Source organism: Pongo abelii, chromosome 1 (assembly GCF_028885655.2).
Source record: "Pongo abelii isolate AG06213 chromosome 1, NHGRI_mPonAbe1-v2.0_pri, whole genome shotgun sequence".
Taxonomy (NCBI): Eukaryota; Metazoa; Chordata; class Mammalia; order Primates; family Hominidae; genus Pongo; species Pongo abelii.
The window spans coordinates 202,882,699-202,907,559 of NC_071985.2; the positions used below are offsets into that span (position 1 = coordinate 202,882,699).

Below are 24,861 nucleotides of genomic sequence, written 5' to 3' on the forward strand. Positions count from 1 at the left end.
CCCCCACACACAACCACAGTCACCCCCTCACCCCCACCCCCCACACACCCACACACCTACATCTACATACACACCCACATACACACCCACATCTACATACACACCCACATACACACCCCTCACACTCACACTCACATGCCCCACAACCACACCCACCAACATACACCCACAACCCCCACGCTCATACCCACACCCACCCCTTCACCCCCACCCCCCACACATACACACCCCCAACACCCACACTCACAACATACACATCCACCAACATGCCCATAACCCCCACACACAACCACACCCACCCTCTCACCCCCACCCCCTCACACACTAACATACACACCCCCCACACTCACACCCCCAACACCCACACCCACCAACATACACACTCCCTTACACACCCACACACCCACATACACACCCATGCACACTCACACCCCCACCCCATACCCCCACACCGACACCTACACACCCATATACACACCAACACCCCATACCCACACACACATCCACACATATTCACACCCCCTACACCCACACACACATATCCACACAAACTCACATACACGCCAACACCCTCCACATGCCCACACACACTCACATCCACACACACCCCCATGCATTCACATCTACACTCACACACCCTTACCCCCCACACCCACACATCCACACACCCACATGTACACCAACACCCCCACTCTCCCCAACACAGCCACACCCACACTCGCACACTCCCACTCCCTCCACACACACATACCCCCACACCCACACTTACATACACACCAACCCCCCCGCACCCACACACACAGCCACACTCACACTCACATACTCCCACCCCCCACCCCCCCCACACACCCATACCCACACTTACATACACACCAACCCCCACACACCCACACCCACACACTCCCAACCCCCTCCACACACACATACCCCCACACCCACACACAGCCACGCTCACACTCACACACTCCCACCCCCTACCCCCGCACGCTCACACATACCCCCACACCCACACTTACATACACACCAAACCCCCACACACCCACACACAGCCACACCCACACCCACACACTCCCACCCCTGACCCCCACACACTCGCACATACCCCCACACCCACACTCACACAGCAACTCCTCACACACCCACACACATCCACACACTCACATCCACACACCCACACACCCACACACACACACATACACCTACATACACACCAACACCCCCACACACCCCCACACACATCCAACACAGCCACACCCACATGCACTCACATCCACACACACCCACACATCCCACCCCCCACCCCCCACATACCCCCACACACCCACATACACACCAACACCCCCCACACCCCCACACACATCCAACACAGCCGCACCCACACGCACTCACATCCACACACACCCACGCACTCACACTCCCCCACACCCACACATTCCCATCCTCACCCCCTCACACACCCACATACACACCCCCACCCCCACACACCCACACATCCCCCACATACCCACACACTCACACCTCCTCCACACCCCTCCACACACTCACACCCACCCCACACACCCACAAATACACCCACACACCCACACTCCCCCCACATACCCACACACTCACACTCCCCCACACCCCTCCACACACACACTGCCTACACACCCACACACCCCCCGCATACCCACACACTCACACCCCCCCTACACACCCACCCCCACACACCCACCCCCACACACCCACGTAAACACTCATATATACCTGGTTGTTCCATCCAGAAACTCCTCCCATGGGCCATGCTGAGTGAGGGGTGGTCCTGACCTGATGCTGTCTGATCATGAACCACAGCCCAAGATGAAGCACCCTGATGTCTCCCTAATCGGGCGTGCACTCCACTCCCCTGGGGCTGGGTCCTGCTCTGGACACTGGGGATGACCTCAACAGGTCAGACTAGCCTCCAGTCCCCCCAAGTCTGGGGTAGGAGGGACAGATCCGCAAAAGGGCTGCCACGATAGGGAAAGCCTGGAGGACCTCAGACGTGGCCTGAGGGCCAGAGAAAGTCTCTTGGAGGCTGTCACCAAGTAGAGTCTGAAGGATGAGAAGGCAGCAGTAAGCAGAGTGGGAAGGGTGCTCTAGGTCTAGGTAGCAGGATGTGCAAGGACTCTGTGGCATTGGGGAGAGGAGCTGGGGCTAGCCGCTCAGCGTGGTTGCAAGTGGGGAGGGGAGAGAGAGGATGCCGGCCCGCTGTGGGGCTGGGTCAGGAAGAGCGTTTGCACACAGTGGGGCTCTTTAGGTGCAAGCTCACCCTGGCTAAGTTCAGCCAAGAAGGGAATTTACAGGAAGGACATGGTTGCAAGTAACAGAAGCCTTATGAGCCAAGTTTATTATGAGAAACCAGAAGGTGGTTCATGATGTTTCTTGGCTCTCACACAAATAAAAACTCCAGGGATTTTTGGCTTCAGGTATGGCAGGATCCAGGACTCCAGCTCTTTAATAATGTCTCTTTCTCTTTCTCCATCTCTTATCTTTTCTCCCCCGGTGTGGCTGAGCTGTTGAGGACTTACCTGAAAGTAAAGTTAATAAAGAGACCAGGGCTGTTTGAATTGGGATCTGTCACCAATACCAAAAGAGCTCTCAGAGCCTTAAATGTCACACCGAGGAACATGGACTAATCCTGAGACAGGGGTCTTTGAAGGATTTTGGGCCAAGGAGTTACGAGGTTTGGGTTTTAGGAAGGAAGAGCCCAAATGCAGGGACCCCTACAAAGGCTGGGGAAATCATCCTATGGGGCGGCAGGGACGGGGATGAGTTTGAGAGGCATTGTCAACCTTGTGGTGGTGTCAGTTTTTTTGTGGAGTGGCAGATTTCTTCATGGATGTTATCTGCTCCTTATCAGACCCCCAAGCAGTTGGTGAAGTGTAACTCACAGAAATGGAAAGCGAGCTCTTGTTCACACTTGAGGGCAGAGGCCCAGAGACATCAAGTGACTTTCCTGAGGCACACAGTGGTCAGAGATGAGACCAAGCACCTTTTTTTTCTACTGGGAGTGGAGGCTGTTAGATGGGCTGGTGCCCCAGTCTGTGTCAGTTGTTACTTCTTGCAAAGACCCATGGGAAGAGGGCCCGCTGAGAAGCCCCAGCAAGTGTGGATTGGGAGCAGAGGTCACGGGAGGAGAGACATTGGCCCAGCCTTGCATCCTATCACAAGGAGACTGAAGGGCCGTGGCTGCGTGTGTCACAAGGACCAGGAGGCCCTGAACTTGCCAGCGCAACTCTCCCATCCTTCCCGCCTTCCCCGACTCCCACCTCTGGCCTGGAGCCGAAGAACAGGCTGAGCTGTGTAGTGGGATTGTGCCCTGTGGCCAGGCAGCTGGGAGGGGGCCACCCGAGGGACAGGAAATAGCTGAGTTTGGGGAAGTCTGCATGGCCAGCCAAGCCAAGCGAGCCCACGATCGCCTGGGCAGCCCTCACCGAGGCCCTATCAATGCCCCGTTTGAGGCTCACACAGGGGTCCTTTGACGGGGCCGCGATGGTTTGGACCCACTGACAGCGCCTATTTGAGCTTCATGCCTGGAAAGGAGCTGGCCCCAGGACAGAGGGGGCTGCTTCCAGGCCTGGGCAGGTGAGGGCAGTCTGGAATGGTTGTCTCTTGGAGGGAAAAAAGAGCTGGTAAAATTAAACCTGGGGTGCTAAGCGGGGCAACTTCAGGTTTCTCGGGGGCTGTGATGGTAGCAGGAAGGGTCCCCGTAATTGAACGGGCCCTTCAGTGTGCTGGCTCCGTGAAGCTCCCAGTGGCCTCACGCGGCAGGTGCTGGATGGTGATCATTCCTGAGGTTCAGGGAGGGGCTGCCTCTGCCCACAGTCACGCATCGGCCAAGGGGCAGAGCTGGGCTTGGACTTCAGTCCACCCAAATGGACCTGAGCTTGTCTCTCTAGACCTTTCTGGGTAACCTCGCCCTTCCTCTGGGAACTTCTACCTCACAAGGCCCTCATTTAATTCCTATTCCAGGCTCTGAGCCCTCTTGGGAGGGCCCTGGCATAAGCGGGAGGCTTGGAGGCAGCAGGGAGCTTTTGGATGTTGCAGGCCCCTGGATGGTGGTGCCCAGCTCTGAGCAGAGGACGCGGAAAGGGGGATGGCAAAGGATGCATCGAGTTTTGGTGGTGCTAGATTTGTGCTACCTTGGGGGACATACAATGGGAGGTGCTCAGGAGGCAGCTGGGTCTCTAGGTCTGGAATTTAGGAGAGCGAGGAGGGAGGCAGGTTGAGATGTGAGTGCCATTTGTGGACATGTGGGTGGGATGTCAGGTTGGGCTGGTATCACCCAGGTGTTAACCCATCAGAAGGATGTGCTGCTGCACCGTTGCCTCCCCAGACAGGCCGGCAGATGAAAGCACATGCCTCCTCACCCTGGATTCCAGTTTGGCTGACCATGCGTGGGGCCTGAGACCAAGACAGCACATGGGAACTGTCATGAACCACATGTGACACCTCAGATCATGGGGGCTGTGGCCCGAATGGGGCCTGGGCAGGAGGAGCAGCCCAGCTGCACTGCAGGCTCCTGGATGGGGGGATGAGCATGGCCACTTTGCAGGTGAGGAACCTGCCCTGTGACTGTGGGCCCCTCCACGTCTCTGCCTGACTTTTGGGAAGACCAGAGATTCATGTCCAATCCGGTACTCTGGCAGTGCCTCCAATTTGCAATGAAACTGTTTAAGTGTCAAGAAAAGCAGTTGCAGGTTAAAGGAAGTCAGGGGCAGGACCCACCCTCGGGTTCTCCTTGGGTCTTTGGGTGGCAGCAGGGTCTCTGCAGAGGGTGTAAGCAGCAGCCACTGTGTGTCTCTGCAGCCACAGGCCTTGCCCACTGCCCCCCAGTTGGGCTCTCTGGGAACCAGTGCTCACATTCCAGTCTGTCTCCTAGGTCTGCAGGAGGAAGCCTCCCTAATTAGCCACCAAGAGCGCTCCAATGGTCAGTGAGCACAGCAGATTGCTGCTGGCACGAGGGAGCCACAGTTCTAAATAAATAAACAACATCCACCTGGGAAACAATTTTTGCTGCCATCTCAGTGGCCCAGATGGTCGAACAGAACACTCGCCTGCTGCTTCCTCTGCTCTGTGTGCTGGGAGGACATGTGAGGCTGGAAAACAGCTGGGCCAAGGCTGGAGATGTGACCGGGTATCCTGAGAAAAGGACTTGGGTGCAGGTAGCTTATTTGGGAGGTGATCCTAGGAAATACAGTGAGGGGAAGTGAGGTGGGGACAGGATAAAAGCCAATACAATGTGCATGAATAAGCTGGTCACCTCTGTGGGCAACTGGGGCTCACTCCTGCTGGGGACCTTCTGAGGAAGGGCAAGGAGCGTGTCTCAGAACTGTCCAGTGGGGGATGGGGATGTTGGGGTCTTCTGATCCCTGCAGGTTGCGGGTTATACCTGGGGATGTTAAATCCCCAGGCTGCCTGGCCCACTGCCTGCGTCCCTGGGAACTGCCTGCAGCTGTAGGTGAGCTGAACCCACAGTGGGCTAAAGGGCCATGGGTCGGGGCATTAACTGGGCCAGCTAGAGTTCCCAGTGCTAAACCTGAGCCCGCTCCTCCAGATGCTCATTTCTTCTTCCAGTGTGATTGACTATAGGGACCATTCCCCGTGGGAAGCTCTCACAGCCGCTCCTGGGGTGAGGGCTGACCCTCTGGCCCCAAGAAAGCATGTAGCAGGGGTGGACCTTGTATTTTTAACAACCGGGTGAGTAGCATGGGTGGCCAGGTGTAGATGACCTTTGAGTTTCCTTCAGAGTCTGAGCTTCAGGGTTTCACATTTCCCTACAAATAAAATGGGTCACCATGTATTGAGTGCAAACTCTGATAGGGAGCTAGTGAGAGGGCTGGAGTCTATCTGGGAGGCTCTGAAAACAGGAGAGTGACTCATTCAGTGCTAGAGAAGAGAGGGAGATGGTGGGAGGGGAGGAGAGGGGGAGAAAGGGAAAGACTAGAGAAGAGAGGGAGATGGCGGGAGGGAAGGAGAGGGAGAGAAAGAGAAAGACTAGAGAAGAGAGGGAGATGGTGGGAGGGAAGGAGAGGGAGAGAAAGAGAAAGACTGACAATGGCCTGGAAGGTGGAAGGAAGCTGACAGTGAAGAGCTTTAAATACCAGCCAAGTCTGAATTTCCATCTAGAGGTGATCCAGTGCTAACAAAGGCTTTCCCCGCCGGCAATGGTGATAGAGACTGTCACTGCTCACTAAATGCCATATCCTGGCCTTGGGCATTGAGGTAGAGTCAGGTAATGTGTACTCCTTGTCTGAGGCAGTTAAGAGAGATGCTTGCTGTCTCTCTCGTCTACATGGCCAGAGACAAGGACTTGGAAATGGTGGAGGCAGCTTTGGAGAGGGCCTATGTGGGGAGCACCCGCCTGGCACTGGACGGTGCCAGGAGAGAGAAGCCATTGTGATTTGGGGGGTGTGTTTGTTATTGCAACGTAGCCTATCCTAGCCTGACTGATACAAGAAGGTGTTGTAAAAACAATAAGCATTGGCCCGTCATGGTGGCTCATGCCTGTAATCTCAGCAATTTGGGAGGCCGATGTGGGCAGATCACTTGAGCTCAAGAGTTTGAGACTAGCCTGGGCAACACGGTGAAACCCTGTCTCTACAAAAAAAAAAAAAGAAAAAAAAGAAATTCACTGGGCATAGTGGTGAACACCTATGGTCCCAGCTACTCAGGAGGCTGAGGTGGGAAGATTACCTGAAGCCGGGAGGTGGAGGCTGCAGTGAGCCGTGATTGTGCCACTGAACTCCAGCCTGGGTAACAGAGTGAGACCCCATCCTAAAAAAAAAAAAGGAAAAGCTAAAACAAAAAGCCCAATACGCATTGATGTAGCATTCACTGCATTTCTTCCTTACAACCTTCCTGTGGCATTAGCATTAGGATTCCAATGCTACAGACATGAAACAAGAAGAAAAGGGAGGGATTTACCGGAAGTTACCATGGCTGGCCTGTGAACGAGGGGGACTCAAGCCCAGCTCTCTTTGATTCTAAAGCTGTTTCACTTCACAGGATTCCTCAAAGTCTGTCGTGCATGCCACCGGCAGAAAACAAGAAAATTTTCAGTGATATGTGGATGAAAAAGCTAAATTTAATTAGTTTTGAATTTATTTGAATTTTATATTGAATGAATGTTTATTGGAATAAATAAATAAACTGTACATCAAACCAGTGATTTCATGGCTATTATTTCTTAGAAGGCAGAGAAATTTTTAAGAAGTGAGTTGGTTTAGAGTGAATTAAACAAGAAGATTAAATAAATACTGGTAAAGGCGTATATGGATACTGCCAAACTGCTGATGGTGGTCAAAGAGTGAAGGGGGCAGGCTGCCCAGGCTGATGTTGCATTTGTGTTAGTTAGGTCATTGCGAGATAACCAGGTTTGCTCTTTAGGGAAAGAGCTGATCCTGGGAGCACTGGAGAGGGAGCCCTGTGTGCTTCCCACTGAACCACACTGCCCAGGGGCCTCTCCGTGGATCACAAATGCTCTCTCTTGCATGAAACACTAACGGCTTTAAGTTTCTGGAAGCCCGAGGGATGTGAAAACAGGAGGAGGGAACAGCAGAGCCCTTCACAGCTGCCTGTTTGACTTGTGAGCAACCTCGCAGAAGGCCCCTCCATGCATTTTTTTTTTCTTCTGGCTCATACCGGACACACTGTTCTCAATTTTGAGTCCTGGGGAAAAATGTTTCACATTTAAAAAAGCACAAATATTGATTTTCTTTCCTTAATGTATATGCTGAACTTTTAGATCTCCTCTCCACCACCGCCCCCAGGCCGCAATTGCCCCTGCTATAGAATGCCAAAGCTGCCTTTTTTTTTTTCTGGTGGTGGTCGGGGGGGACCCATCTCTGTTCCTGAAAACTTACCTGTAGTGTATTTCTGCAGCTCTGCTAATGAGCGGAGAAGCGACACAGAGAAGGCGCCTATGTTCTTCCGAGGAGCCCATAGAACTGCCATTCAGAGGTGGAGCTGAAAGGGCTGTTTCATGGGCCAGCTGCTGCCCAGCTAACGGAGCCTTGTGCCCTGAGCACCGGACACAGCCCTGGCCGTCAGGGGGGGTCGGGGTGGGGGGCGCAGTTGATGAGGAGACCCCAGCTCACGTTCTCCCTGTTCACCTCCAGCATGGCACGAGGACAGCATTGCGTTTCTCACCGCTGGTCACCATGGATGGCCCTTGTGTGACCCTGGGTGGTTTATAGGGAAATGGAACTGGTTCATAGTTAGTTTTCATTCATTCCTTCATTTGCTCACCAGAGATTCTGTGCCAGGCACCATGCTGGGTCCCAGGGATTCAGTGGTGACTGAGACGGGCAAGCCCCCTGCTCGGAGGGAGCTCACGTCCTTGGGGAGACAGGTAACACCTTTATTACACCATTTTGGGAAGGGAGAGGCGCCACTATCACCACACCCCGCAGCATCTCTGGAGGAGAATTTGACTTCAAAGTTGTAGCAGAAAAAGGAATCAGCAGCTTCAAGTGGTTTTTGGAATTGGGGAGGGCTGTGAATTAGGCACACATGAAATGTAAGGGGAAAAAGTCAGAAGGCAATCAATGCTCTTAACCTCCTCCTTCTCTAACACTGGTGCAAAGGGGAGTGAGGCCTGAGCTTTAGGCTTGGCTCTGCCCCTAAACTGGCTGTTGGCTTCGGGTAAGTCAGTGAACCTCTCTGGGCCTCAGTTTCTCCATCTGACAAATGGGCCAACAGACTCAGATCTGCTGACCTCACAGGTTTGTTGGGTGAGCAGATGAGACAGAGTGATAGAGTGAGTAACTGCCATGTCAAGGGTGAAAGGGATTGTTATAATTATTGCTAAAGAGTGTGGTAGCGGTGAGTTGGGTCTGCTGCACCCAGCAGTCGCTTTTTGTCTGTACATTTCCTTTTATTGAGGTATAATTTACACAGAGTGAAGTGCATAGGTCCCAAGTCTTGGGATTCTGCCTCCTGGAGCAATGACAATCCCTTAACTCCATCTCCACTTCTGTCCCCCTCTTGCCCCTCACACGGTGCGGGCAGGTCAAGAACGACCATTCCCACTGCACCATGGCAAGCTGAGGCTCAGAGAGGTTAAGTCACCAGCTCCAGGTCACATAGCCAGTTAGGAGCAGAAGTGGCTTTGAACCTGGATCTCTCAGGTAGCCAAGCCCACGCTCTTTCTGCTCTATCTCATGAACTACTGGACCCAAATGCAATGAAAGGGATCGTTCCTGCTGATGTTACTTTATTTAGAAGGCTTTATCTTTATCTTTGCCTTCTCTGTGCTGGGCCTGATGCAGAGTTGAATCCACTGGCTCACAGGTGAGGTGGGCTAAGCAGGGACCCACAGGGGGAACAGATGGGCAGGGAGAAGCCACCTCCATCAAGCTACACTGAGACAGCAGCATGGCTGAGAGCCGGGCCTGGGGCTCTATCCTAGCAATAACACTTCTTAGCTGTGTAGCTTCAGACAAGTTATTTTACCTCTCTGTTCTTTAACAGTAGCTGCTTTACAAAGTTGTAGAGGATTAACTGAGAAACCTCATCTAATTCGTTTGCTCCTTGAATCAACCCTAGGGGGCGCTGTTACCATCCCTAGTTTCCAGACGAGGAATCTGAGACATGAGAGGTCAAGTCACTTGCCCATGGTCACACAGGTGGTTTGCTGGTATAGCAAACCCAGGTAACCTGGCTCCCAAGTCTGTGCTCTTAATCATGGTCTCCACTGCCCTGCCCATATGAACAGTGAAGGTACGTGTTAGCCCTGATTATGACCTTGAAAGATTCTGCAAGGCAGAGAGTTAGCAAGAGGAAAGGATTCTGGGCAGATGGCCCTGCATGTGTGATGGCCTGGAGGCCTTCGAGGAGAATCCAGGGGTAGCTGGAGAGCAGGGTGTGTGTGGAGAGCAGGGCACAGTGAGGCTGGGGAAGGGGAAGTGCATTTAATGAGAAACTTGGGGTTGTGAGTGGGGGAAGGATTTGGGTGAGGGATGAAGGTGCAGGACAGGGCTGGGCTGGGCCATTGGACTCAGCTATGCCTGGGCTTGGGATGGAGATTCAAGGCAGCGTGGGCTCCAGCCCCTGGAGGAGCCACCCCCCACCCACCTCAGATTTCCCAAATTCCAGCTGCCGCTCTAGTTGCTTCTGCAAGCAAAAGAGCCCTTGTGGTCAGAGGGGCCTCTGAAGCCTGGGCCAGGCGCTCCCGCCCTCTCAGGGCACACACACACCTCCATTCAGCCCAAGCCCCGCCCCTGGGGGGGCTGGGGGCCAGGGCGGGCTGCCCCCACGTCAGTCGTCGGTTGGGGGCCACCTGACCCAAAGGCTGGGCGGGCAGCGGGGTTGATAAGACCTGGACCCCACTGGCCCCACAACCGTGCCGGCTGCTGCCCGTGCTGCCAGAACTATGAGGGTCCTCTCTGGCAGTAGCCTCGTGCTCTGCAGCCTGCTGCTGCTGCTCCAGGCCCCATGCAGCCCTGGCCTCGCCCCCCAGTCCAGAGGTGAGGGGACCTGCGTGAGATGGGAGATACTGAGCGAGTGGGCCCTGACCCTCAGCACTGGGGGCTGGGTACCGATATGGCAGGGAGCACATGGGATCCAGGATGGGGAAGGGAGCAGGGTGGCAGCGGTGGGCAGTGGGCTGGTGCAGGAGCAGACAGGGACCATGGTGCTGATAAGGGTCAGGGCAGGGGTGCTCCTCAGCCCTCAGGGACCATGCATGAGGCGGGGACCTTGGTCTTCCAGGTCTCTGGGGAGCAGAAGCTACTCAGAGAGCTGGCTGATGTCTGGAGCTGCACCAAGCCCAGGGCTGAGCCCATGGCTCTTTGATGAGAACAGACCTGGGATCTCAAGAGCTCATGCCCCCTTTGCGGGTCCTTCCAGCCTTGGGCTCCCTGGGGGCAATAACACCCCCCAGAGTTTCAGGTTTGGGCACTGAGTCCTGGAATGCCCATTCTTCCTGTACAGGTGGGGAAACTGAGGTCAGTGAGGGCCTAAGACCACATGGTGAGATAGCCCCAGAGCCTCTAGGCTGTTGATCTACTGCTGTACGGTGTGGCCAATTCCCTTTCCCTCTTTGGATCTCAGTTTACCCATTTGTAGCCTTAGCTAGTAGAGAGCAGGGAGCCAGCTGCATGGTGATTTCTAAGGTCTCCTGAGGAACTCTGATGTCCAGAGCCCCAGTCTAGGGCACTGTGAGTTACTGTGACTTGGGGGTTGGGACGGCCCTGCACATTTCCCCTTTCCTCTTTGGGATTGGCTCTGCTCAGTTCAGACTCCACATGGGATGGAGAGGGAAGGGCCTTTGTAGTGAGGCCTTCCTGACTGCAGGCCCAGGCCAGTGACAGTAGCCTTATTCTCTCCACTGGACATGTGAGATCACGGAGGCTCAGAAAGGTGCAATGATCTGCCTAGGGCCCCACAGAGTGGCTGAGCCAGGATTTGAACGCAGGCCTGAACTCACTCCGACCCTGCATACTTCCCAGCACAGGGTGCTGCCTTCTGGGTCTCTGGAGGACATTGCTCCTCAGGGGTGTGTCTTGGGGTGCACCTGATCAGGCTGCTGAGGTGGCCACCTGGAATTCCTGCTCCTTTTCCCTGTCTTCAGCAACCCGCCAGAAGGCACTGCCAGGCTGAGGGAAACTGGTTCCACTTTGGTGATTTGCTCTGATGCTCAGATGAAAGAGGCCAAGCTGACGGGCACTGCTTTGGCTCTCAAGGCTGTGCCCATGACTGGAGGGCCCATCCTTGGTGCCCTCCTGCCCAGCTAGAAGAAATAGCTGCCCTTGTTTCTGGCAGCAAGTCTGGGCTGAAACCTAAGTGTGTTTTCAAGGCCGCAGGGTCCTTTGCCACCCCTGGAATACTCACTGCTTGCCTGGCCCCCTGCTGGCTCCTCAAAACATCCTGTAAGGAGTGATTGCCAGCTCACTGTTCAGATGAGGAAACTGAGGCTCAGAGAAGTGAAGCAAATGGCCCAAGGCCAGGCTTGGCCCTCTGTGTTCCCCATGGGCTGAGCCGGGGGCCTTTGGCAAGTTGCTTGCTGGTGTCTGCATGTTGACAAAAGGGCTCAGCTGCCCAGCTGAAGTTTGCAGCCTACTGGGCCCGAGGCCTCGCACCTGGATCTAAGAAGCCACGTTCTGTGTCTTCAGGCCCAGTCCCTGACTTGTGTCTCTGCTCTCTGCCTTACTCCTCCTGCCCGACTCCCAGGCCATCTCTGCCGGACGCGGCCCACGGACCTGGTGTTTGTTGTCGACAGCTCTCGCAGCGTTCGGCCTGTTGAATTTGAGAAAGTGAAGGTATTCCTGTCCCAGGTCATCGAGTCACTGGATGTGGGGCCCAATGCCACCCGGGTGGGCATGGTTAACTATGCCAGCACCGTGAAGCAGGAGTTCTCGCTGCGGGCTCACATCTCCAAGGCCGCACTGCTGCAGGCCGTGCGCCGCATCCAGCCGCTGTCCACAGGCACCATGACTGGCCTGGCCATCCAGTTCGCCATCACCAAAGCCTTCAGCGATGCAGAGGGTGGTCGTTCCAGGTCCCCTGACATCAGCAAGGTACGTGCACGCCACCCTGCTAGGATGCTGTTGTTTGGAGGCTCCCGCTCAGAGTTATCAGCTTTGCCTGCAGACACTTTGATTCCCATGATGCCCCGTGAGGTGGCCATTTCATAGCTGGGGAAACAGGGTCAGAGAGGGGCGGTCATTAGACAGAGGTCACCAGTTGCAAGTGACAGAGCTGGGATTTGAAGCTACCTTTACCCAACCTTTCCATCCTAGGAGCTCACAATCATTTCAGTTTAGTTGACCTTGGTTCTCGACCAGTCTGAGCCCTTGAAGACACTGCAGACAGGCCAGATGCTTATGGGAGAAGTGAAGGTGTGGCCTCCGCCACCAGCCTGTCTGGGTTCACGCCCTGCTCCACCATACTAGCTGTGCCACCCTGAGCAAGTGACGTCATGTCACTGGTCCTCGGTTTCCTCACCTGTAAAATGGGAGTAATGATAACACCTTCTCCAAGTGCTGCTATGAGGACTGAGTTCATAAGCGTAAGGCTTCCCATCATGGCATTTGATAATTTTTAATTTCATAATCCTCCGACGGCAGGGGCTCAGAAATGGAAGGGCTGTGCTGCCACCTGCACTGTCAGCGAGGGCTCCAGGCAGAGGGCTGAGCGTTTCCCAGGACTTGTATCCTCACTGTCATGTTCAGGGCTCAGCACAGAACCTGAGGCTAAGCCAGGTGTCCTCTGTTCCTGTGGCACCCCCACAGGCTCCAGCACTTCCCCACCGCAGCCCTTGTTAGCCCGTCACCACTTCCCTGCCCAGGGCCCCAGCCCAGGGGAGGTTCTTTCTTATCCCCCCTCCATACCCCACTCTCTAGCACACAGTGGATAAATGAACATGATTCTGCTCAGAGATGGTATCCCCATTTTACAGATGGTGAAACTGAGGCATAAGAAGCTTAAGCAACTGGCTCAGCCAATAAATGGGAAAAGCGTTCAAAGAGACAACAGCATATAATCCCAGCCATTACCACCCATTAAAGAAATGACGTATCAGGCAGCCTGTAGATCTTGGGGCCAACTACAAGTTTCAGCACGTGGTGCTGTAGATGAGGCTGATGGTTGAGGTGGTGGAGAGGGTGAAGGAGATGGGAGTGGTGGCCTGGGGTGGGCAAGTGAGGAGAGAGCTCCTCCAGCAGGTGACACAGAGGCGCTGGGGGAGGCGCTAGGGGAGCTGGGGGAGGTGTTCAGCCTGGAGTTCACCTGTGGGAGGACCCAACAAGGGGGACAATCTGAAAGCTGGGTTGCAGGGACTCGAGGAGGCAGTGGGCCTTGGGATGGCAGCGAATAGTCACAGCTAGATTTTCAGAGCCAGGAGCCTAGGCCCCTGGAGAGGAAGAGATTGTGCAAAGTCACTCCCCAGGGAGCCCAGGGTAATGATGGTAAAAATAATAGTTGCCCTTTCTGGCTTCTAACCAGGAGTCATCTCACTCAACCTCACCACAACCCTTTTTACAGATGAAGAAACTGAGGCTCAGGAAGGTTACCTGTAGCTTGTGGAGCTGCATTTCTAAACACGGCTTGTCTCAACTGCCTGTCATCAGGACAGGGGGTCAGGGCCTGGGGCTAAGGATGGGACCCAGGAATCAGAAACAGACCCAAGTCAGAAGCAGAGAAGCAGCAAAGCGGGGCTGGATACCTAACCCAGACTGGGCAGAGCTGGGAGCGCCCTAGCCTCAGGGCGGGTGCAGACAGGGGGTCACGAAGCCGGGTCTCAGCGACGGAGTCCGCCGCCTTTCTTTCCAGGGTACAGACCAGAGGAGCTTAGTGGGAGGGGAGCAGGCAGATTCTTTCCCTCTCTGGCAGGGGCATGTATCATACCGGGGAGTGGAGGAGGAAAAGGGCGGCATATTCCTTGGGTTGATCCCCTGGGCATCCAAAGGGGAGTGGCCCTCCGTCCGTTCCCTGGTCCAGGGTCTCGGGTCTTAGAGGCACAAGGACAGCAGGAAGGGAGACGGCAGCCCCATCCCTTAGCCTCGTCTGCCATCTTGTGGCCAAAGTGCAGAACTGCACCATGTGGAACCACCGGACCCCTAGGCCCGGCCTCCCGGGGGCACGAGGGGCGTGGCACGGCTCCCACAGCCATCAGTCTGAGGACCCTGCCCTCAGCCGCGTCAGTCTGAGGGGAAGGCATGGCCCTGAACTTAGAGGCCCCAATTTGGCGATGGGGCATCACATCCCTCCAGGCATCTCAAAGCTGCCTGCCCGAGGGAGGCGACGCAGATGGAAAGCCCCCCAGCCACGACTCCCAGTCAGAGGAAACGGGTCTCCTCTTTGGCCAGCCAGGTCCTCTTCCCCCGGGTGCTGCCTGGCTGTGCGACCCGGCAGTCCTCCCGCCTCTCCGGGCCTCAGCCTCCTCTCCTGGACAGTCCCGTGGGCTTCCCGGAGCCCGGTGTCACACCGCCCCGCGTGTCGCAGGTGGTCATCGTGGTGACAGATGGGAGGCCCCAGGACAACGTGCAGGACGTGTCTGCGCGGGCCCGGGCCAGCGGCGTCGAGCTGTTCGCCATCGGAGTGGGCCGCGTGGACAAGGCCACGCTGCGGCAGATCGCTAGCGAGCCGCAGGACGAACACGTCGACTACGTGGAGAGCTACAGCGTCATCGAGAAGCTGTCCAGGAAGTTCCAGGAGGCCTTCTGCGGTGCGCGGGCAGGCGGGGGCGGAGCCAGGGCAGGGGCGGAGAAGGGGAGAGCGGCGGGGCGGGGCCAGGGCTGGAGGCGGGACCGAGGCTGAGGCGCAGACGGAGCCAGCGCCGGGGCGGGGCAGGGGCGGGGCCGGGGGGGGCAGAGGCGGAGACGGGAGAGAGAGATGGAATGTCAGTGCCGGGGCGGGGCCGGGGAGGAGCCGGGGGCGGAGGCGGAGACGGAGAGTGTAAGCGCCGGGGCGGGGCAAGGGTGGGGCCAGGGCAGGGGCGGAGACGGAGAGCGCGGCAGGGCGGGGCCAGGGCAGGCAGGGGGCGGGGCCAGGGCAGGGGCGAAGACAGAGAGTCAGTGCCAGGGCGGGGCCGGGGCGGAGGCGGAGAGAGTCGGCCCCAGGGGCAAGGCCAGGGCTGAGCGGGACGAGGCCGTGGCAGGCGCAGAGAGTGAGAGTCGACGCTGAGGCGGGCCAAGGCTAGGGGCGGAGCCAGGGCTAAAGTGAAGACAGAAAAAGTCAGCGTCGGGGGCGGGGCCACATCAGAGGGCGGGGCCTGGCTGGGGCGGTAGCCTATAAAAGGGCGGGGACTGAGTTACACGGGAACATCAGGGCGGGCCCAGGGCTACGGACATGGCCTTGGTGGATTGGGGGTGGAACCTGGATTAGACTAAGGTGGTGCCGGCACCAGGGGTGGGGCCGTAGCTGGGGCGGAGCCTGATAACGGAGGAGGGTCTTCAGCCCCAGGTTAAGGGAGTTGGGGAGAGGCGTTGTTAAGAGCCCTTTTATGGCCGGGCGCGGTGGCTCACGCCTGTAATCCCAGCACTTTGAGAGGCCGAGGTGGGCGGATCACGAGGTCAGGAGATCGAGACCATCCTGGCCAACATGGTGAAACCCCGTCTCTACTAAAAATACAAAAAATTAGCCAGGCGTGGTTGCGGGCGCCTGTAGTCCCAGCTACTCGGTAGGCTGAGCCAGGAGAACGGCGTGAACCCGGGAAGCGGAGCTTGCAGTGAGCCGAGATCGCGCCACTGCACTCCAGCCTGGGTGACAGAGGGAGACTCCGTCTCAAAAAAGACCCAAAAAACAACAGAGCCCTTTTATGTGGCAGAATCCTGGCAGGGACCAAGGAGGGCCGGGAGCTCAGGAAGGAGAGCTCCCAGAAAACCTACACATGTTTCTGTGTCGTGAGTTTTGGGTGCCAGAGTTTTCTGTGATGCAGGAGAGTCTGAGGGGCCTGGGCACTGGCAGGAGAAGGTTCAGAGCCCTTTTCGGAGGGGAAGTGTGTGTGTGGGTCTTTGGGATGTGACCCGCAGGGGCAGGGTGTCCAGTAGGACAGGATCGAGGTTAGGGCAGGGACTTTACCCATTTGTAAAATGGGTCTAAGAAGAGCATGCGCGTTATTACGAGGATCCAGTGAGATAATGCAAAGTGTAACTTTCATTATATGGTATTTAACAGATATGTGCTGTGTTCATTGTATGCTGTTCTAGACACTTGGGTGTCTTGACACAGCAGTGAACTAAACAGACTAAAGGCCCTAACCCTTGGTCTTTACCTTTTTAGTGAGACTTTTCATTCTTATCATCAGCATTATAACCTTCTTCAGGGATCTAGGCACTGGTGCAATGATTCCAGACGTGGGCTGAGAGTCGGGGGCCTGGGCCCCAGTATGTTGGAGACCTTAGTTTCCCTGAGTCTGGATGGGGCCTGGTATCCACGGTCAGGGAGGGACAACTTGTCTGTAGTGCCCAAGGCACTATGATTGTGAGATCTGAGCTACTTATTGTCCCCGCAGTGGTGTCAGACCTGTGCGCCACAGGGGACCATGACTGTGAGCAGGTGTGCATCAGCTCCCCGGGTTCCTACACCTGCGCCTGCCACGAGGGCTTCACTCTGAACAGCGACGGCAAGACCTGCAATGGTCAGTGGGGTGGACACAGGCTCGCCCTGGAGAGGGTGTGGAGGGGAGGTGATGGGGCCTCAGCAACTCCCCAGGAAACCCATTCAAGCCTCCCTGCACCATACCTCTGAACCAGTCTTCAAAGCAGACAGATGCCTTTTAGAGTTTGGTATCTGCAGAAGTTCTCGCCTGACTTCTGTCCCTGTTTTCAACACAATGGGTGGTGCGTTTAGTGTGGTAGAAGGACTCACATAGTCTCAAAATCAAATCCTGGTGCTACCACTTCTGGGCTGTGTGATCTCACAGCTGTTGGAGTTTCAGTTTCCAATACTGTACAGTGGGACCAGTCACCTTGGCTTTATAGAGGCAGTTCTGAGGGCACAATTGAATGATCCTCAGCACAGAGCTTGGTGTGTGGTGGGTGCCCAGCCAGGAAGCAGGATGGATGACTATGTCCTTCAGCTTCAGCCCGTTGCCTTCCTGCCCTCCCCAGTCTGCAGTGGTGGTGGTGGCAGCTCGGCCACTGACCTGGTCTTCCTCATTGACGGATCCAAGAGTGTGAGGCCAGAGAACTTTGAGCTGGTGAAGAAGTTCATCAATCAGATCGTGGATACGCTGGACGTGTCAGACAAGCTGGCCCAGGTGGGGCTGGTGCAGTACTCAAGCTCTGTGCGCCAGGAGTTCCCCCTGGGTCGCTTCCACACCAAGAAGGACATCAAGGCGGCTGTGCGGAATATGTCCTACATGGAGAAGGGCACAATGACTGGGGCTGCTCTCAAGTACCTCATTGACAATTCCTTCACTGTGTCCAGTGGGGCTAGGCCCAGAGCCCAGAAGGTGGGCATTGTCTTCACTGATGGCCGGAGCCAGGACTACATTAATGATGCCGCCAAGAAGGCCAAAGACCTCGGTAGGTGTTGCCTGCCTGGACCCTGGACACCACTGATGGCCAGGGGTACACATGGGTATAGCCCAACTGTAGTTTATCTTGGTGTCTCCTGATTAGTGCCCTAAACCCAGGTGAGTTTGAATGAGGAGGATTGGTTAATCCAATTTTCTCTTATACCAATGACAAAATTGAGGCCCCAGAAAAGTAAGTGGCTTGTTTTGATGGTCCTTTTGTAAGTGAGCTTGGAACTTTTCCAGCTGGATATTCCTAAGAACATATCAACTGTTGGAAGGCAACTCTACTTTGGAACAAGCCCAAGTCTGTTTTGCAACCTATTAAATGGGTAAAAAATAACCACCAGATGGATGATTATTAGGGTTAAATGAAGCTTGCTGTACAAAGCTTCCAGTACAGGAAGTCACTATAGGGTCTGACACAGAGCAGAACCTCAGTAAATGTTGATTTCGTCATTGTCCTTGTTCCAGGCATTGTGCTTGCAATTCCAGCAGCTGCCAGCAGGAGGTGTCTGGTGTTGGCTGCCTAAGCCTTCCCCAGGAGGCTCAGCCATATGGTTGCCCATCCCCATGTCCAGCCTTACTTCTCTTGTTCCTCCTGGCAGGCTTTAAGATGTTTGCTGTGGGTGTGGGCAATGCCGTGGAGGATGAGCTGAGGGAAATAGCCTCAGAACCTGTGGCAGAGCACTACTTCTACACGGCTGACTTCAAGACCATCAACCAGATAGGCAAGAAGTTGCAGAAGAAGATCTGTGTGGGTGAGTGAGGCCAGGGCTGGCACTGATGGGATATGCAGGTGGGGCACTGTGGGGGTGGAACCATCCTGGAACTGGGTGTGGGTGGGGGAAAAGCAGGGGCTGAGGTGGCACCAAGAGTTGGCAGAACCAGAAGGTGGGCTGGCGAGTACAGCTCTTACTAACAGCAAACATGTTGAATGCTCATTACATGGCTGGCACTGTTCTCAGTGCTCTCCGGATAGTACATCATCCGATCCTATTTGGTAAGAATGTCATTACCCCCATTTTATAGATGGGATAAACAAGGCCAAAGGGGTGGAACAACTGTTAATAGCTGGGAGAGCCAAGATTTTAACCCTACTGCCTCTCTGGTCCTCCCTGGTGACCTCACCAGCTGGTTCTTAGTGGTAAGGAGTGTGGGCTTCAGAGCCAGGCGTGCCTGGGCCTGTGTCTTTGCTCTGACACTGTTGGCCATGGGCAAGTTGTTTCACTTCTTGGATTCTTCACTTGTAAGATGGGATTAATGACTTCAAACCCAAAGGGCTGGGGTGAACTCACTGAGGTGACATAGAGGCCCCAATAGTGTTCTTCATGCAGCAGGTACAGGGATGCTCTCCTAGTTCATTCTCAGGGTTCCATGGCACCAGGAAGATGTTCAGGGGTCACCCCTCTATCACTCCTAAGGGTGCTGTCTCAAGGACTATCTATGTCTTTCTGCCTCATCAGGTCCCCTAAACCCCTCACTCCCCCAGGAATCCTGAGTCCTGGCCCTGAGCAGTGACTGTCCGCCCTCCTCCTGGGCAACCACTCAACAGTTCCTTTCTCTTTCCCTCCTCCCTGTCCCCTGCAGAGGAAGACCCGTGTGCCTGCGAGTCCCTGGTGAAATTCCAAGCCAAAGTGGAGGGGCTGCTGCAGGCCCTGACCAGGAAACATATCCCTTCCCAGAGGTGGCTGGGGCCGGGGAGGGGTGCAGGGCAGTGTTGGGGGAGGCGGGGACATGGCCCAAGTGTGGTCGGTTGGACAGGCTTCTCTTGGCCTGCTTACTGCTGATGGGCTGCATTCTGGCAGAATAGGCTGAAGCCAGCTTGGGTGCAGACCCTGTCAAAAGCAGAGACACCTAGAGGGTAAACAGAGAAATTGAGGCAGAAGCCAGGATCTAGGAATGGACACACACCAGAGTCCTGGACATGCTCTGAAGAACATGGAGCCTGTGGATGCCCCATTTCTCAGGCTCATGGTGACGTGCCTGACCCCAGTAACCACTCAGAGGTGGGGCTGGGCCCCAGACAGTTCCCCTGGCTCAACCAGGACTAGGTGGGGGATCCAGCAGGGCTAAATCTGCAACTGAGCAGGGCTGGGCACTCGCGGCTCACAGTAACTGGCTGTGTTTTTTGGAAAGCACCATTCTGAGGACAGTGGATGGATAAGTTCTGACAGAGGGGAGAATGCACGCTGTAGTGGGGTGTTGCGGGGGCCTGAGTGCAGGGCCACAGCAATCCCTGCCCTGCTCTGGCCAACCTGCACCTCTCCTTAACTCTGAGTCCACTGGAAGCTGTGAGTAAGCGGCTGGCTATCCTGGAGAACACAGTCGTCTAAGGCTGCCTGTCGCCACTGTGGCCTCTCCAAGCATCCTGCACGTGTCCCCTGTAGCTTTGCCATTTTAGTGAGGGAAGCCAGCCTGGGGGTGGGAGGGGGTGTGTCTGGGTGTGCCTATTGGGAGTGTGTAATGGCGTTTGGGAGCTCGTGTGTGTATGTGCGTGTGTGTGTATGTGTGCGTGTGCACGTGCGCCTGAGGGTGAGCATGAGTCTTGCCAGAATGTGAGTGTGAGAGTGATAATGCAGGGGTGAGTGTGAGAGGGACTGCGTTTGCATTTTTATAATCAAAAGCTTAATATATTCCCATTTTTTTTAGTTAACCCTTTCTTGACTCTGAGTGCTGTGAATTTCTTTACTGATTTCTCTTTTCTCTGGTGAGAAACAATTAAATGTGATTTAACTTAAGCACTGAATGGGGCTAGAGGCAGTGTGGTTATTTGGGGACCAGGGAAAAGGATGGATGAAGATGTGGTGGGAGGGGATGGTTGGAAGGATGGTAACGGTGGTGACAGTGATGACAGTGACCACACCAAAACCAGCTGGTGTTTGTCCTGCCTTTTCAGTTACATATTCATTTACTTGACCTCATTTCACTTCCAGTAACCTTACCCAGAAAAGTCTCAAATTATCCCCATTACAAATGGGAAAGCTGAGAGTCTAAATGATGAAATGACTTGCTCAGCAGTGGGTCAGTTGGAGAGACAGGACTTGAATCTAGGACTGAAGAACATCAAAAGAAAAAGGCTTCAGAGAAAAAGGGCAATGACACCAGATAGGACTCATTTGTTCATTCATTCATTCGTTCACTCATTCGTTCAGGTATCATGTACTTACAGGGCAGTGGCGGGCGGCAGGGGGATGGTGCTGTATGAGACAGACATAGTTCCTGCCCTAGGGGACTTACAGTTGGGCAGGGTGCTCATGTCACCCCCACCCCAGCCAGAGGAAAAGAGAGTGGGTTTAGGTCGTACCAGGGGTTTGTGCCTCCTCTTGATACCTGGGAGCCCACGGGGTGTGCGTGAGATGATGGGAAGGGCTCCAGCCTGGGCCTGGGTTGCCCTAGGTGCCTCTCCCCTCCCACCCCCAACATGCCCTGTTGGAGTTCTGTTTGTTTCCTGTGCACAGGCGGCATCACCCCCAACCCAAAACCCCCAACACAGATGGCAGCAGCCCCACCTCAGAGACTGCACAAGAGAAAGACTCCTGGACCCATGTTCCCTTCCTCCAGCCCTTTGCAGGGTCTGCAGGTCACACCCTGAGATCTCGGCCACCTCCCCCAGGCCCCTGTTGGACCAGTGCTGCTCTGGAATCTCCATCTCTGTCCTCTCAGAGGGGGAGCTTTGGTGATTTTCTGAACCTATTCTTGTTTAATGGAGCATTTTTAGTGTTACTACTAGATTCACACTCGAGAGCATGTCTAAAAGGCTTTTACAAGAAGCTCAGACCACACCGAAAGATCTTCCGCAGAGGCAGTTCAAAGAGGCAGAATAACAACATGAATGGTACCCAAGAGCCACATCAGTACAACAGCACAAGTACACAAGTGCGACTTAACTGGGACACAGCCACCCTCGCCCCTGTGACCTGACTCCACCTCCTACACAGTTCACCAAGCCCTTTCTCTCTGTCCATCCCTGGGGCAGGAGTTTTTCTGCTGTCCAAGGAGGCTCCTTGACACAGCCACCCGAGATGTTATGACTCTGCTCATTCTTCCTTTCTTCTGAGATTATCCACTCCTCTTTCCTCCCCACACAGGTGGGGCGGGGGAGAGGCAGCCATGTTGATATGGACTGAGAAGTCTCAGCAGTGTGTCCCCAAGGAGGAGGAGGGGGTCGTTAGCGGACGCCATGGCCTGGGAGCTGGTGGGCAGAAGCAACAGATGTCCTTGATGAGTGGAGTCAGAGATGGGTTGGAAGCCCTGCCTGGGAATAGCACCTCATTCTTCCCTGCCCGGTGGGTGGAGTAGTGGCAGGACCTTGTCACCAGGCTCTGATGGGACCAGCTTCTTGGGATTTTTCAATCCCAAACTCTTGCTCTTCACTCATCACAGTTCTCCCCACGGCTACTCCAGGTCCTCTTGAAATCTGTCCTCTCCATAGACTTCCCACATCCCTCTCTGCTCTAGGTTTGATTAACAGAAGGTTGTAAATGAAAACCAGCATCTCCCTAGGGCAGCCGTGGTCTACTGACAGATGGCAAGTTACTTTGTAACCTGTAATTTTGTTTTTTTGAATTTTGTATAAGTAAACAGGACTAAACTAATTAGGATTGTTCTTTTCTTTCTTTCCTCAGGGCTTGGGCTATAATGGGAGTCTCTTGGCCCTGTAGCGCATTGGTTACCAGGTTTCAATAAGGGGTTTGTCTTTGCAATTACAGTTCATTAATGGATTTACAAGGGAGAGAAGATGGCACAGTCCGCTAAGGGGATTGTTTTGCATTTTTCCTCTTTTAATTACATGGTTTTCTCCTGGACCAGTGCTCTTTGAAAAAAGGGGGCGGGGGTGGAGAGTCCCAATGCCCCATCTGTTACAGATGTGAAGGCAGTTAATCCAGGAGAAGACAGGAGCCGCTCAGGGACTTGCTGATACCTGAGGCTGGGCCTGCATCCTCTTCAGAGCCGCCTGTGAGGCTGGGGGTTGGGGGGCCCTGCTACTCAACCCTGGTTGGCATCAAGGTATGTTGACAGGGGGAGGGGACCACTCTGCTCGTGGGGGTGTCTCAGCCTTGGAGTATTTGGGGTCAGAATCAAGTTTGGGTCACCTATTGAGTTACCATTTTTGGATGATCCCTATGTGCCGGGTGATATATACACAATTTCCAATTCACACCTCTCAGTGATCCTTTTAATAAACTTATTTCACAGACAGGGACACCAGGGCTGCCAGATGTAAAGTGTCACGTGGACAGGAAGTGGCTGGGCTGAGATTTAAATCCTGAAATCTCTGCCTCCAAAATCAGGGCTCTTTCCAGGACATGGCCTCTCTAAAGTTCAGGCTCACTATGGTGAAAGGGGGTCCTATTCCTTTCTTCAAAGGTTGGGACCATCACTGGTTAACTGGCCTTCCTGCCTTTGGGCTCTTGTTCTTTAGCCCATTCTGCACACTGATACCAGAGTGATGATCCCACCGTGCCCATCTGATCAGTTCACACCTCTGCTCAAGAACTTTCCTTGGCTCCCTACTGCCTCTTGAATAAAATTCAAACGTAGCCTGACACCTTAGGTGCTGTATGGTCTGGCTGCTGCTTCCGTCTCACTTCGCCTCACTGTGATCTCACAGAGGTTGCGTTCTAGAAATGTAGAACTATATGAGGTTGCCATCAGTACTTCCATTGTGGAGATGGAGAGACAGGCACAGAGAACTGAAGTCACTTGTGCAAGATAGAACTTCCAGGGCTGGAGGTCCTGAAAGGGTGGCACTTTCTAGGCTGCGAAACATGGTGAGGACCAGGGTAAGGGGGTGTAGATATCTCTCCACTTGGGTCTTGCTCACCCATTGGTGCTCCAGGAGTCCCAGGCATTGCCATGGAAGTCAGATTGAGAAGCCTTGGGTGGTTTTTTAATTCTCCAAATGCTTCCTGAGAAACTGCTGTGTGCAGGGCATGAGCCAGGTGCTGACGACAGGGAGACAGTGATCAACTAGATACTGTCCCCGATCTCAAGAGGCTTCTGGTCTATTTAACATAACAGATGGGACCGGAACACCTGAGCAATGATAGTAATAAAACGACAGCCTTCCTTTATTGATGGCAAATATTGCACTGGGTGCACATTGCTGTTCTTGCTCACTGAAGAGTAACAAGTTCGGAGAGGTCAGACAGATTGTCCAAAACTGCACAGCAAGAAGCTGCTCAAACAGGATTTGAACCAAGGATTGTTGGGCTTCAGAGGCTGAACCCCGTCTTCTGCAGTGAGCTCCCCCTGCTCTGTGATTACGATGGGGGAAGGGCTAGAGGTCAAGGGACAGGGCAAGACACAAACAGGGGAAGATGCTGGAAAGAGTTGGAGATGTCAAGGCCAAATGCAGCTACCAGTAATAAAGGCCAGTGTTTATTGAGCACCTACTATGTGCCAGGCACTTTTCATAGACTAGACCTCGATTTGATGACTTCTCACTGTGATCCTATGAAGAATTTACTATTTATCATTCCATTTGACAGATGAGGAAACCGAAGCATGGAGGGTTTCAGTAGCACGTCAGTGTGCCCCATCTAGTGAGCGATGGAACTGGGACTAAATGGATCTCACAGACTCCTGAGTCAGGTGCTGTCAGCCACAGTGCTAACTGAGCTGACCTAATACAGCCATGCATTGACAAGTGAATATGATGTTAAAAAGGAATAGTGGTGTAATTGCACGTGAGAGGGGGGACCAAAAGTAAATCATTCATTGATTTACTCACCCAACAGTGATTTGCTGAGCACCTGCTCTGTGTCAGGCACTGGCTCAGGCCCCAGGGCCCCAGCAATGAGCAGGCTGTCTGTTTCTGCAATCATGGCCCTACTTTCTCACAGGAGCCTGACTACGAAGGAAGGGGCAAAGGA

At 54.5% G+C, this 24,861-nt stretch overlaps 1 protein-coding gene across 1 annotated transcript; it reads left to right on the forward strand.

Moving 5' to 3' along the window:
- The first annotated feature begins 10,396 nt into the window (after positions 1 to 10,396).
- MATN1 (matrilin 1) lies at positions 10,397 to 22,454 on the forward strand. The gene is made up of 8 exons (XM_054549479.1): positions 10,397 to 10,490; positions 12,196 to 12,542; positions 14,968 to 15,190; positions 16,979 to 17,104; positions 17,577 to 17,993; positions 18,592 to 18,744; positions 19,574 to 19,670; positions 22,445 to 22,454. The coding sequence occupies exons 1-8, from the start codon at positions 10,397 to 10,399 to the stop codon at positions 22,452 to 22,454; spliced, it is 1,467 nt and encodes a 488-aa protein (XP_054405454.1).
- Positions 22,455 to 24,861: the final 2,407 nt, after the last annotated feature.